The 12,949-nt window shown below is 49.8% G+C and overlaps 1 protein-coding gene across 3 annotated transcripts in view; it reads left to right on the top strand.

Annotated features, from left to right (window-relative positions):
• The window catches only part of RIN3 (Ras and Rab interactor 3), a 519,321-nt gene that overhangs the window by 334,030 nt on the left and 172,342 nt on the right, over nt 1–12,949 (top strand). For all 3 annotated transcript variants that reach the window (XM_086937691.1, XM_086937692.1, XM_086937690.1), the window contains exon 4: nt 12,003–12,075. In XM_086937691.1, coding sequence (XP_086793817.1) covers nt 12,003–12,075 — 73 coding nt within the window. The remainder of the gene's footprint in view (nt 1–12,002; nt 12,076–12,949) is intronic.

Raw genomic sequence — 12,949 nt, forward strand, 5'->3', positions numbered from 1 at the left:
AGAGGTTGTGCTGAATCCTGCCGTGTAGCCCTGGAAGGCTGCACAGGACCTACCCAGTGCGGATACTGAGAAGGCCCACCAGACCTTGCCCAGGCCAATGCACTGCTGTTCACCGCGGTTTTCCGGTTGCCAGCGCGGGACCTACCCATCACTTCTTTTCGGGGTAAGAGAGCCACGCTACACTCTCCCAAGACCCTCTCAAGTCTAAACCTGAAACTCTAATGATAATATCTGGTGTGCTGAATGTAGCTCTGTCCTGTGTCCTACCCTTCACCGCCTCTGTTATCCACACTCGCTTACCTCTAGCTCCAGATCCTCCCTTCCCTCTAAGTCCCAACTCCCACTTCATGCTGCCCACCCCCCAGACCCTGTTGCTTTCCACCCATGGTACCTCAAATCTTACTGGCCTAATCCACAAATCCCGGCAATCCTTGGCTGAAATCTCCCCTAGATGTTGAGGTTGCTCCCTTTCCCGCTCTCTTGCTAGAGTCAACCAAAGGCTTCTCCCATGTTCTCTTTTAGCTGAATGGCTCTTCCCATCTACCAGTATCTCCTTAATCCCATCCCTCACCTGCTATGCCTCTTCCTCACTCCATTCCAGTCTGGCCCTGGCCATTGCTGTCACCGAACCCTCCTCCGAGGGCCTGCCGGCCAGCTCCTCCACAATCCTTCCCCTATGCCAATTCATGCACCCACAAACCAATCCTGCAAGCTTTCTCCAGATGGTGCACTCCTCCTCTCTCCCTTCTCACTGTTCTCTTGCTGCCGAACAACTTGATCAAAAGAGGTATATATGCACCTTTCCTTGCATGCTCCAAGATCTTGTTCATGAGCTCCGCCGTCTCGTCCTATTTCCCTCTTAAGTCTGTGGGACTGTAACTAGGAATGCTACACACCCACTGCCCCTCATTTCTAATGTTTGCTACGGCCGCCTCCCATGGCAAGCCCGGCGCGCTTCCTCGCACCCTAACACCATTGCACACTACTGCCCCCAGGCGAGCCAACACCAACTGTCCTCGTTGAGGGCTGCTTTCCCACACAGCTGCCCAATCGCACTTGACTCACACCCGCACTCACCTTCTCATAGAAGTTTTGCACATCGTGGTGTGCAGGCAGGCACTGATGTTGGCACTCATTCAGAGCCCTGTGCACCGGTCTTAACTTGCCTCCACTTTTAGGACCTTCCCCTGCGCATGACAACAAATCCTCACAATCCGCCTTCCTCATCAGGTGGATCACCTCGAGCATGTGTGAGTTCTCGATATTCACCAATGTTAAAACATAATCTGCCTGGTTGAACGCCTGACAAAAGCCAAAATTCTGACCTATGCTTAGCTACCATCCACCGTGTCACCTTACCACAAAAAGGTGTCCAGTAGCCCATTCCCCTCTAAATGAATAACTTTGCCCCACCCCTGCCTACCAATATAGCCCAAAAGAAGCTGCAGTCGTCTGGACTGTACCATCACTCAAAACGCCAGGGACACAGCCCCTGGTTTACTGCACCCCAAGGGCCTATTGTGAAACTTTGAAGTGTCAATACTTATGAGAATAGCCAAGACTATCATACTGCCTGTTGACAGTGCTGCCCATACTCTACCAGCCCTATAAGGAATCTTCCTGGGAAGAGACTACCTTTTTGACCCCTCCTGGTTCTTCTCTTTACAGCTCCAGGGAACCCCCTGCTTTTAAATGCCATGGGCTTTTGAGTAATTCTCCCAGTTTCCATAAGGACTGTTTGTCTTTGACCATCAGCTCACAGTACATAAGCTCATGTCCCATAAAGTAAGGTTTTGGCTTGAATAGCACATTGTACTTCTGAATATCAACCCACAGAATATTTTGAAAAAAGGTTATTGTGGATATAATATTGAACGGTAAGTGTATATAGGAAAGTGATTTTCTGTTCCTACCTACACATCTACGTACCTTGAAGATATGTGTACAGCATAGGTACATATATGTGGAGTTAGGTATAGAAAATCTAGACTTAATTACATGTCAATATTTTTTGATATTCGGTCTTTGATATTGTATCCCATCGATATTCTTGGGTTGATCTTCAGGGTGGACACCGGAATAACATTATTCCCTGATAAGCATCTAGTGTAATTACTCCTGAAAACCTCAGAGTGGTAAAATTCCAGGAGATGCACTCAGAATTAAGATCTTATTAAATTAGATCATATGTTTCTAGTGCCTTGAGTCCTTGCTAGAGCTTGATAGCATCAAAGCTGCTGCTTCATACTTCTGTCCATTAAGTCGAGAATCCCTACATATAGGTTTCGGCCATGAACTGCTTTCTAAATTCAATGAACATGAAAGATGCCTCCTAGAAGTAACCCTCCAGGCTAGCAGGGCCACCAGCAATTAGTGACTAGCAGTCGTAATACTTGGCCGTGCATATTGGTGCAGGGAGAAATGTGTGACTGCTCCAGATTACAATATGTATCATCTATTGCCATCTCGCTATGGGTTCTTAAATTAACCCACTTTTACAGGGGTGGAAACATAATGGAGAGCGCCCACTGATTTCAGGTGAACTCCAGACACACATTATCATGGATGATGCAAACATTCCATCCATCCCCTTGTTGTTTTTGCATCTGATGCCCTAAGTGCACCAGGTATGCCTAGACGTAGGTTCTAGGCTCACTATATCTTGCTGAAGGGTCCTAATAAAGTTGCTTGTGTTGCGGTTGAGGCAGGAACTTGCCTGGCAGTTTGTGCTGGACTGTTAACATGAGAAGCAGGGTCAAGACTCCTTTGCATATTGCTGGGTCCAAACTGAGGTGGCATGGTAGACCAAAATCGATGGATTGGGCTGCGACCCGAGCAATTGTCAGTGGCTGAGATTAATTCAAGCATTCCATCAATCACCTTGAGAAGCAGGGTCAAGGAGTCGGTAATCCTGGATTAGTGCAACATATTTCTTTATTTTTTCAAATCGTGGGGAGTAATAGTAGGGATGTAGTCCCATGGAGTGGCTGGCATGTAAAATGTTTCTGTATTTTTAAAAGTATCTTAGTTCAACTATAGAATTGGAGATGCGTCTCGGGACGGGTCCGTGGCGAGCTATGCTGACAGCGAAGTCCCACAAATCTCTTAGCGGGTCCGATGAAGTCAAAGCGCTGTATGTGGTGGGGCTGGGAAATCGGTGGTCCCGCTATAGTCAACATTCAACACTTCAGCCGCTCCACAAGAGTTCATCCTTACTGTTACTTCCCACGATTTGAAAAAATAAAGAAACATGTTGTACAAAGTCATGATTACAGACTTCTTGAATGCATTGGTACTACAAAACAACAGAATATACACTGATTCAGCTCTGTCCTTCAATTCTTCTTGGCAGTTCGAGCTGGGCTGCTCCCATGAGGAGAATGGTGAAGGCTAATTTGTATATGGCTGTGTCAAAACTGAGGTGGCATTGAAACCACCAACCTGTCTCGAACCCACCTGTCTGTCTAGGCATTGAAACCATCAGCCTGTCTCAAAACCACCTGTCTGTCTCAGCATTGAAACCACCAGCCAGTCTGGCATTGAAACTACCAGCATGTCTCAGCATTGAAACCACCAGCATGTCTCAGCATTGAAACCACCAGCATGTCTCAGCATTGAAACCACCAGCCTGCTTCAGCATTGAAACCACCTGCCTGTCTCAAAACCACCTGTCTGTCTCAGCATTGCAACCACCAGCCGGTCGCAGGATAGAAACAACCAGCCGGTCTCAGCATTGAAACCACCAACCTGTCTCAGCATTGAAATCACCAGCCTGTCGCAGCTTTGAAATCACCAGCATGTCTCCGCATTGAAACCACCAGCTTGTCTCAGGATTGAAACCACCAGCCTGCTTCAGCATTGAAACCACCAGCCTGCTTCAGCATTGAAACCACCAGCCTGCTTCAGCTTGAACCAACCAGCCTGCCTCAGCATTGAAACCACCAGCCTGTCTCAGCATTGAAAACACCAGCCTGCTTTAGCATTGAGACCACCAGCCTGCTTCAGCATTGAAACCACCAGCCTGCCTTAGCATTGAAACCACCAGCCTGCCTTAGCATTGAAACCACCAGCCTGCTTCAGCATGAACCTACCAGCCTGCCTCCGCATTAAAACCACCAGCCTGTCTCAGCATTGAAACCACCAGCCTGCCTCAGCATTGAAACCATCAGCCGGTCTCCGCGTTGAATCCACCAGCCTGCTTTAGCATTGAAAACCACCAGCCTGCTTAAGCATTGAAACCACCAGCCTCCCTCAGCATTGAAACCACCAGCCTGCTTCAGCATTGAGACCACCGGCCTGCCTCAGCATTGAAACCACCAGCCTGCTTCAGCATTGAGACCACCGGCCTGCCTCAGCATTGAAACCACCAGCCTGCCTCAGCATTGAAACCACCAGCCTGCTTCAGCATTGAGACCACCGGCCTGCCTCAGCATTGAAACCACCAGCCTGCTTTAGCATTGAAAACCACCAGCCTGCTTCAGCATTGAAACTACCAGCCTGCTTCAGCATTGAAACTACCAGCCTGCCTCAGCATTGAAACCACCAGCCTGCCTCAGCATTGAAACCACCAGCCAGCCTCAGCATTGAAACCACCAGCCTGCTTCAACATTGAGACCACCAGCCTGCCTCAGCATTGAAACCACCAGCCTGCTTTAGCATTGAAAACCACCAGCCTGCTTCAGCATTGAAACCACCAGCCTGCTTCAGCATGAACCTACCAACCTGCCTCCGCATTGAAACCGCCAGCCGGTCTCGGCATTTAAATCACCAGCCGGTCTCTGCATTGAAGTCACCAGCCGGTCTCGGCATTGAAGCCACCAGCCGGTCTCGGCATTGAAACCACCAGCGGTCTCAGCATTGAAATCACCAGCTTGTCTCAGCATTGAAACCACCAGCATGTTTCCGCATTGAAACCACCAGCCGGTCTCGGCATTGAAACCACCAGCATGTGTCATAATTAAAACCGCCAGCTTGTCTCCGGATTGAAACTGCTGGCTTGTCTCGAAACCACCAGCCTGCTTCAGCATTGAAACCACCAGCCTGCTTCAGCTTGAACCTACCAGCCTGCCTCCGCATTGAAACCACCAGCCTGTCTCAGCATTGAAACCACCAGCCTGTCTCAGCATTGAATCCACCAGTCTGCCTCAGCATTGAAACCACCAGCCTGCCTCAGCATTGAAACCCCCAGCCTGCTTCAGCATTGAGACCACCAGCCTGCTTCAGCATTGAAACCACCAGTCTGCTTCAGCATTGAAACCACCAGCCTGCTTCAACATTGAAACCACCAGCCTGCTTCAGCATTGAAACCACCAACCTGCTTCAGCATGAACCTACCAACCTGCCTCAGTATTGAAACCACCAGCATGTCTCGGCATTGAAGCCACCAGCCGGTCTCGGCATTGAAGCCACCAGCCGGTCTCAGCATTGAAGCCACCAGCCGGTCTCGGCATTGAAGCCACCAGCCGGTCTCGGCATTGAAGCCACCAGCCGGTCTCTGCATTGAAGCCACCAGCCGGTCTCGGCATTGAAGCCACCAGCCGGTCTCGGCATTGAAGCCACCAGCCGGTCTCGACATTGAAGCCACCAGCCGGTCTCGGCATTGAAGCCCCCAGCCGGTCTCGGCATTGAAGCCCCCAGCCGGTCTCGGCATTGAAGCCCCCAGCCGGTCTCGGCATTGAAGCCCCCAGCCGGTCTCGGCATTGAAGCCCCCAGCCGGTCTCGGCATTGAAGCCCCCAGCCGGTCTCGGCATTGAAGCCACCAGGCGGTCTCGGCATTGAAGCCACCTGCCGGTCTCCGCATTGAATCCACCAGTCAGTCTCGGTGTTGAAACCACCAGCATGTCTCCGCATTGTATCCACCAGCCAGACTCAGCATTGAATCCACCAGCCGGTCTCAGCATTGAATCCACCAGCCGGTCTCAGCGTTGAAACCACCAGCGTGCCTCAGCATTGAAACCACCAGCATGTCTCAGCATTGAGTCCACAAGCCGGTATCAGCGTTGAAACCACCAGCCGGTATCAGCGTTGAAACCACCAGCCGGTATCAGCATTGAAACCACCAGCCGGCCTCAGCATTGAAACCACCGGCCCGCCTCAGCATTGAAACCACTAGCATGTCTCCGCATTGAAACCACCGGCCTGTATCAGCACTGAAACTACCAGCCTGTCTCCGCATTGAAACCAACAGCTTGTCTCAGTATTGAAACCACCAGCCTGCCTCAGCATTGAAACCACCAGCCTGCCTCAGCATTGAAACCACCAGCCTGCTTCAGCATTGAAACCACCAGCCTGCTTCAGCTTGAACCTACCAGCCTGCCTCAGCATTGAAACCACCAGCATGTCTCAGCAGTGAAACCACCAGCCTGCTTCAGCTTGAACCTACCAGCCTGCCTCAGCATTGAAACCACCAGCCTGTCTCAGCATTGAAACCACCAGCCTGTCTCAGCATTGAATCCACCAGCCTGCCTCGGCATTGAGACCACCAGCCTGCCTCAGCATTGAAACCACCAGCCTGCCTCAGCATTGAAACCACCAGCCTGCTTCAGGATGAACCTACCAACCTGCCTCAGTATTGAAACCACCAGCATGTCTCGGCATTGAAGCCACCAGCTGGTCTCGGCATTGAAGCCACCAGCCGGTCTCGGCATTGAAGCCACCAGCCGGTCTCGGCATTGAAGCCACCAGCCAGTCTCGGCATTGAAGCCACCAGCCTGCTTCAGCATTGAGACCACCAGCCTGCCTCAGCATTGAAACCACCAACCTGCTTCAGCATGAACCTACCAACCTGCCTCAGCATTGAAACCACCAGCCTGCTTCAGCATTGAGACCACCAGCCTGCTTCAGCATTGAGACCACCAGCCTGCCTCAGCATTGAAACCACCAACCTGCTTCAGCATGAACCTACCAACCTGCCTCAGTATTGAAACCACCAGCATGTCTCGGCATTGAAGCCACCAGCCGGTCTCGGCATTGAAGCCACCAGCCGGTCTCGGCATTGAAGCCACCAGCCGGTCTCGGCATTGAAGCCACCAGCCGGTCTCGGCATTGAAGCCACCAGCCGGTCTCGGCATTGAAGCCACCAGCCGGTCTCGGCATTGAAGCCACCAGCCGGTCTCGGCATTGAAGCCACCAGCCGGTCTCGGCATTGAAGCCACCAGCCGGTCTCGGCATTCAGGCCACCAGCCGGTCTCGGCATTGAAGCCACCAGCCGGTCTCGGCATTGAAGCCACCAGCCGGTCTCGGCATTGAAGCCACCAGCCGGTCTCGGCATTGAAGCCACCAGCCGGTCTCGGCATTGAAGCCACCAGCCGGTCTCGGCATTGAAGCCACCAGCCGGTCTCGGCATTGAAGCCACCAGCCGGTCTCGGCATTGAAGCCACCAGCCGGTCTCCGCATTAAATCCACCAGTCGGTCTCAGTGTTAAAACCACCAGCATGTCTCTGCATTGTATCCACCAGCGTGCCTCAGCATTGAAACCACCAGCATGTCTCAGCATTGTCCCACCAGCTTGTCTCAGCAATGAAACCACCAGCTTGTCTCAGCATTTAAACCACTAGCCGGTCTCCGCATTGAAACCAGCAGCATGTATCCGCATTGAATCCAGCAGCATGTCGCCTCATTGAAACCAGCAGCATGTCGCAGCACTGAAACCATCAGCTTGTCTCAGAACTGAAACTACCAGCCTGCCTCAGCATTGAAACCACCAGCCTGCTTCAGCATTGAAACCACCAGCCTGCTTCAGCATTGAAACCACCAGCCTGCTTCAGCATTGAAACCACTAGCCTGCCTCAGTATTGAAACCACCAGCATGTCTCCGCATTGAAACCACCAGCATGTCTCCGCATTGAAACCACCAGCTGGTCTCGGCAATGAAGCCACCAGCCGGTCTCGGCATTGAAGCCACCAGCCGGTCTCCGCATTGAATCCACCAGCCGGTCTCAGTGTTGAAACCACCAGCATGTCTCCACATTGTATCCACCAGCCTGCCTCAGCATTGAAACCACCAGCCTGCTTCAGCATTGAAACCACCAGCCTGCTTCAGCATTGAAACCACCAGCATGTCTCCGCATTGTATCCACCAGCCTGCCTCAGCATTGAAACCACCAGCCTGCTTCAGCATTGAAACCACCAGCCTGCTTCAGCATTGAAACCACCAGCCTGCCTCAGTATTGAAACCACCAGCATGTCTCTGCATTGAAACCACCAGCATGTCTCCGCATTGAAACCACAAGCTGGTCTCGGCATTGAAGCCACCAGCCGGTCTCGGCATTGAAGCCACCAGCCGGTCTCGGCATTGAAGCCACCAGCCGGTCTCGGCATTGAAGCCACCAGCCGGTCTCGGCATTGAAGCCACCAGCCGGTCTCAGCATTGAATTCACCAGTGGGTCTCAGTGTTGAAACCACCAGCATGTCTCCGCATTGTATCCACCAGCCTGCCTCAGCATTGAAACCACCGGCCGGCCTCAGCATTGAAACCACCGGCCCGCCTCAGCATTGAAACCACCAGCATGTCTCCGCATTGAAACCACCAGCCTGTCTCAGCACTGAAACTACCAGCCTGTCTCAGCACTGAAACTACCAGCTTGTCTCAGCATTGAAACCACCAGCTTGTCTCGGCATTGAAACGACCAGCTTGCCTCAGCATTGAATCCAGCAGCTTGTCTCCTCATTGAAATCAGCAGCATGTCTCAGCATTGAAACCTGCAGCATGTCTCAGCATTGAAACCAGCATGTGTCTGCATTGAAGCCAGTCTGTCTCAGCATTGAAACCTGTCAGACTTGTTGCTCTAGATCAATGATGCTCAAAGTATGGCCCTGGGGCAGCTGCTGTTAAGTTGCTGAGCACTTCGATTCAGAAAAAATGTTAAACGGGCAAGCATTTGTTAGCCTGCAAATGTTTGCCCATTTATTTTACAGTTTTTTAGACCTCCTTATACAATCCCTGACCCACCCAGACTCCCTACGGCCACCCTGCTGGCATCAGTGCGGCCCAGGGTCACACCACAGACCGTACTTTGTGGCTCCTGTAGATACACAGACTTGGCACTGCACCCATCGGACTCTGTACTGGGACCAGTCTAGCTGCATTGAACCTGATGTGACTTGGCAGTAAAACCTGCCGGACTCAAGAGTGAACCCAGTCAAACTCTGCAGTGCACCCAACCAGACTTTGAAGCAAAACCATCATATGATAGAAAATATCCTGCATCAGTGCCGCAGTTAATTGACCCAGAAACTTCAGTGAAACCAACTAGACTCTACCCGGAGCCCTGTCAGGCTCTTCTGCAAATAAACTGGCTGGACAGTGAACCAAGTGCATCCTTTTTGCTTTGGAAGTGGTTGGATTCAGACCTAGGATGGGATACAGTCAGACTTGGCAGTGAAATGAACAAGCATTTGCAATGCAATACGTCTCGCCCTTGGGACCTTATATGTATTTAGCTATGCAGCACATTAGCCTGGGTGCTGAAACATCTCCTGTCCTTTAACATGGAGGGAAAGTAAGCACCAAACTGCGTGACACACCAGGTATGGGAACACATGGAGAGAAAATTGTCTTTCAGCTGGAAATGATATAGTCTGAAGCTCTGTTTTTAATACAAAAGCAGGGCCTTCAGTGTTCATGTCACTGAAAATACAAGATTTGAAAAAAAATGTATTGTCTACGGGTGCTCGTGAAAGACTATTTCTATAGACTGGAATCTAGAGAATGCTAAAGTGATTCTGGTATTTTACTGACATCTGCTGGTCGTTTTTTATCAAGACAGTTAACCACATCAGTGCTAATGATGAGCTCAGCTCATCCTGAGGCACAGTGGCGCTGAGCTCATAACCGCCGCAGAACGCCCACGCGGGGATAATTCCCCTGCTGTGCTGGGCGTTCCAATAAACCGGTGTGGTCAGGATGAGCTCAGTTCGTCATGAGCCCAGCGCCACCCTGCAGCAAGACAAGCTGAGCTCGTCCCAAGCACCGCGGCGCCGCCCCCCTCCTCCCCGCACCGCCGCGCGCGCCCCCTCCTCCCCGTGCCGCCGCGCCGCCCCCTCCTCCCCGCGCCGCGGGGGAATTAACCCCGCGGCAAAGGGGTTAAATAGAGTAAGTTGAACAGAAAAAAGTTCCTAAGCAGAAGCAGATAGGTCATAGGGCTGGTCTCGAATGCTCGACCTAATAAAATGCTTCAGTGAAGTCTGTAACACTCTGCAGTAATCCTCCTCCCCTGTCTAAGCGCCTTGAGACCCTCTGGGTAGGTAGTGCGCTATACAAATTCTCTGACTTGACTTGACTTGCAGGGAATCACGTGCGACCAGGCAGTGAAACCAACCGACTCAGCAGTACAACTAATCTGACCCCAACACGAGTCCAATCTGACTCACTAGTGACTCATTTGTGGTCTAAAAGTGAAGTGTTTGTTCGCAGAACAGTGAACATCATGCTTCCTGGGCATTGGTATTAGAACTCGCACACAACGCCTTGAAGCTCCAGCCAGCTCTTGTACGCTACACACATGCAGTTTCCTTTCACCTGAAACTTTGCTCTCTTCTGTTTCTGGGTCACGAGAACCCCCAGGTGGAAGTCCTGACTCTTATAGAATCTCCATGCATAATTCTGCTCATTATCCGCAGGGAGCATATGATGCAGGGCTTCGGAAGATGACAACCTGCGGCAGTGCATGACAGATGAGTTCCCCTCCCAGGCAGAGGCAATTGGATCTGCTGTCAGGCCCCATTCTGAGTGTGGGAGTGATTAACAGAGTTAACCTAGCTCGGATACCGACCTGTCAGAGATAATTGTGTTTCGAAACCTTGAGGAAATTACCTGGGAATTAAGATATGCAAGCAAAAACTAAAACAAGCATTGGAAGAACCAATAGATCTAGCATTAGCTGCCAACGTTTGGTTATGCCAATACACATTTGGTTGTTTATTACAAAACATGATTGCTCGAGATACTGTTTGGCCCTTGTCAATCTAAATAAAAACCATTCTAGAAGTAAAATTATTATTTTGGTTTACAAGTAGGTATATTATGCATATGATTTTAGTAGAATCAAAAAGTTATGACTAACACCAGACATTACAACAACAAAAAAAGCAACTCTAAGTTCTGGACAAAGTTGCTGTTTTGTGTCTTCTATGGCTGCAAAATATTCTATATGCTCATTTTTACTTCCAAAATGAACAAGAAATGCCAATCTTCTGATATGTAGAAATATGATATACAGATTTGAATCTTCTATTTCACTTGTTAGGCAGAAATGATAGGTGCCAGCTATGTACAATGTATAGTTTCTTTGTGCCAACTTGGCTTTGAAAAGTTTCTACTGTACATTTTACTGTCCAATTGCTATGTTTTATTCTGCAGTTTCCAATGCACATTCTTCTCTCCACGCTAATAAGCGATCTGTATATAATATAAACATTTGTTTTATTTAATTTGAATGTTTATTTTCTTTTGTGTATACTTTATGCATAATGTCCATGTTTATGTGCTGCAAATTGTAAATCTGATCATATGACATGATATAGCCTTAGAGCCTGAGGTAGTGGGCTCTAAGTCCTACTCCCGCATTCGGCGTGGGCCTTTAACAAGGGAGTGGGCCTTTAATGGCGAGGGAGCCCTCTAACGGGGGCTCCAAGGCTTTTAGAACATTCTGTTCCTAGAGGGCTGAATGTTCCAATTAACGTTATGCACTTTGAAGTAGATGTCCCAGAGCATGAAAGCCTTTCTATTGAATTCAGTTACATACCTGGCTCACCTGACAAGTCTGGATGTAAAGCTTCTATAGAGAACAGGCATATTGGGAAATCTCCAGTTCTAGTGATAGACCAGTGTGCTGCTGTGGTGCCCTGTTCTCCGCTCCGTCACACACATCCAGCCGCTGTCTTTATGACTGGGCCTAAAGCAGAATGAATTGACAACAATGGAAAGCTCTGGGCAGTTCTTCCATGTTTGCATTACCTTGTCTGTTGCCCGAGTAACGCCACTTCTTATGTTTTCCCTCCAGTGCTGTACCTTGAGGGATCTGCCCTGGTGTTTGAAGACATCTTTAAATTGGTTGGTTTCTACTGTGTGAGCAGGTAAGTGTGACTCGACCCTCTGTGGTTGTCATTTGTTTACATTACTGTACAAAAGACAACATTGCCAATTATCCAACACGCACCTTGTGTAGAGATTGGTGCACTCTGGGTGCCAAGATTCTGCAGTTGAGAGGAGATGAGATCCGAGGGAAGGTGACAGTAGGGGCGGTTGTCGAATAAGTATTCAAACTCCCCTTCACTACTCAGTAGTCTGCAGGCTAGGGAGCTACTACCATAGCAGGTGGGCTGCTACGATCTAACCATGCCCCCAAGGCTCTATTCTAGTCACAGGCGCCTATCGGCCTGGATGGAGTTTTCGGAGTTCTCCTTTGTGGAACTCCGCAAAGTGACCCAAAAACTCAGCCGCACTATGTGGAGTTCTGCGAGCACATGGAGTGCGTTATGTCACTCCTTTTGTTCTGATTTTTAACGCCGGGTGTTTGTCCCGCGCTGGAGAATCAGAGTAAACGGCACCATGTGCAGCGGAAGAGGCCCCTGATTCTTTCTGCTGCTCAAGTAGATGTTCTACTCTAGCAGCAGCTTCCCCAACACAAATGGATGGTTATAGGAAATATGGAATCAGCACCCATCAAAAAAATGTTTTTTAAGACAGTCTCTGATAACTTCAATGTCCATGAGAAGCTAAATCTTGAAATAAGTAGGTCCGGACTGATGCAAAGTTTCTTATTCAAATCTTTATTGTGGTAATCCAAGACTGGAAAAAATCCAAGAACACGTGTGGATTTCCCTTCTTAGCCGACGTGTTTCGTCTCTAAATTGAGACTTCTTCAGGGCTAAGGATAAAACATACATTGATTACACACTTATAAACATACACTCACATATTTTTAAAATCAAACAGATCTAAGCCGGT

Source organism: Lissotriton vulgaris, chromosome 9 (genome assembly GCF_964263255.1).
Source record: "Lissotriton vulgaris chromosome 9, aLisVul1.2, whole genome shotgun sequence".
Taxonomy (NCBI): Eukaryota; Metazoa; Chordata; class Amphibia; order Caudata; family Salamandridae; genus Lissotriton; species Lissotriton vulgaris.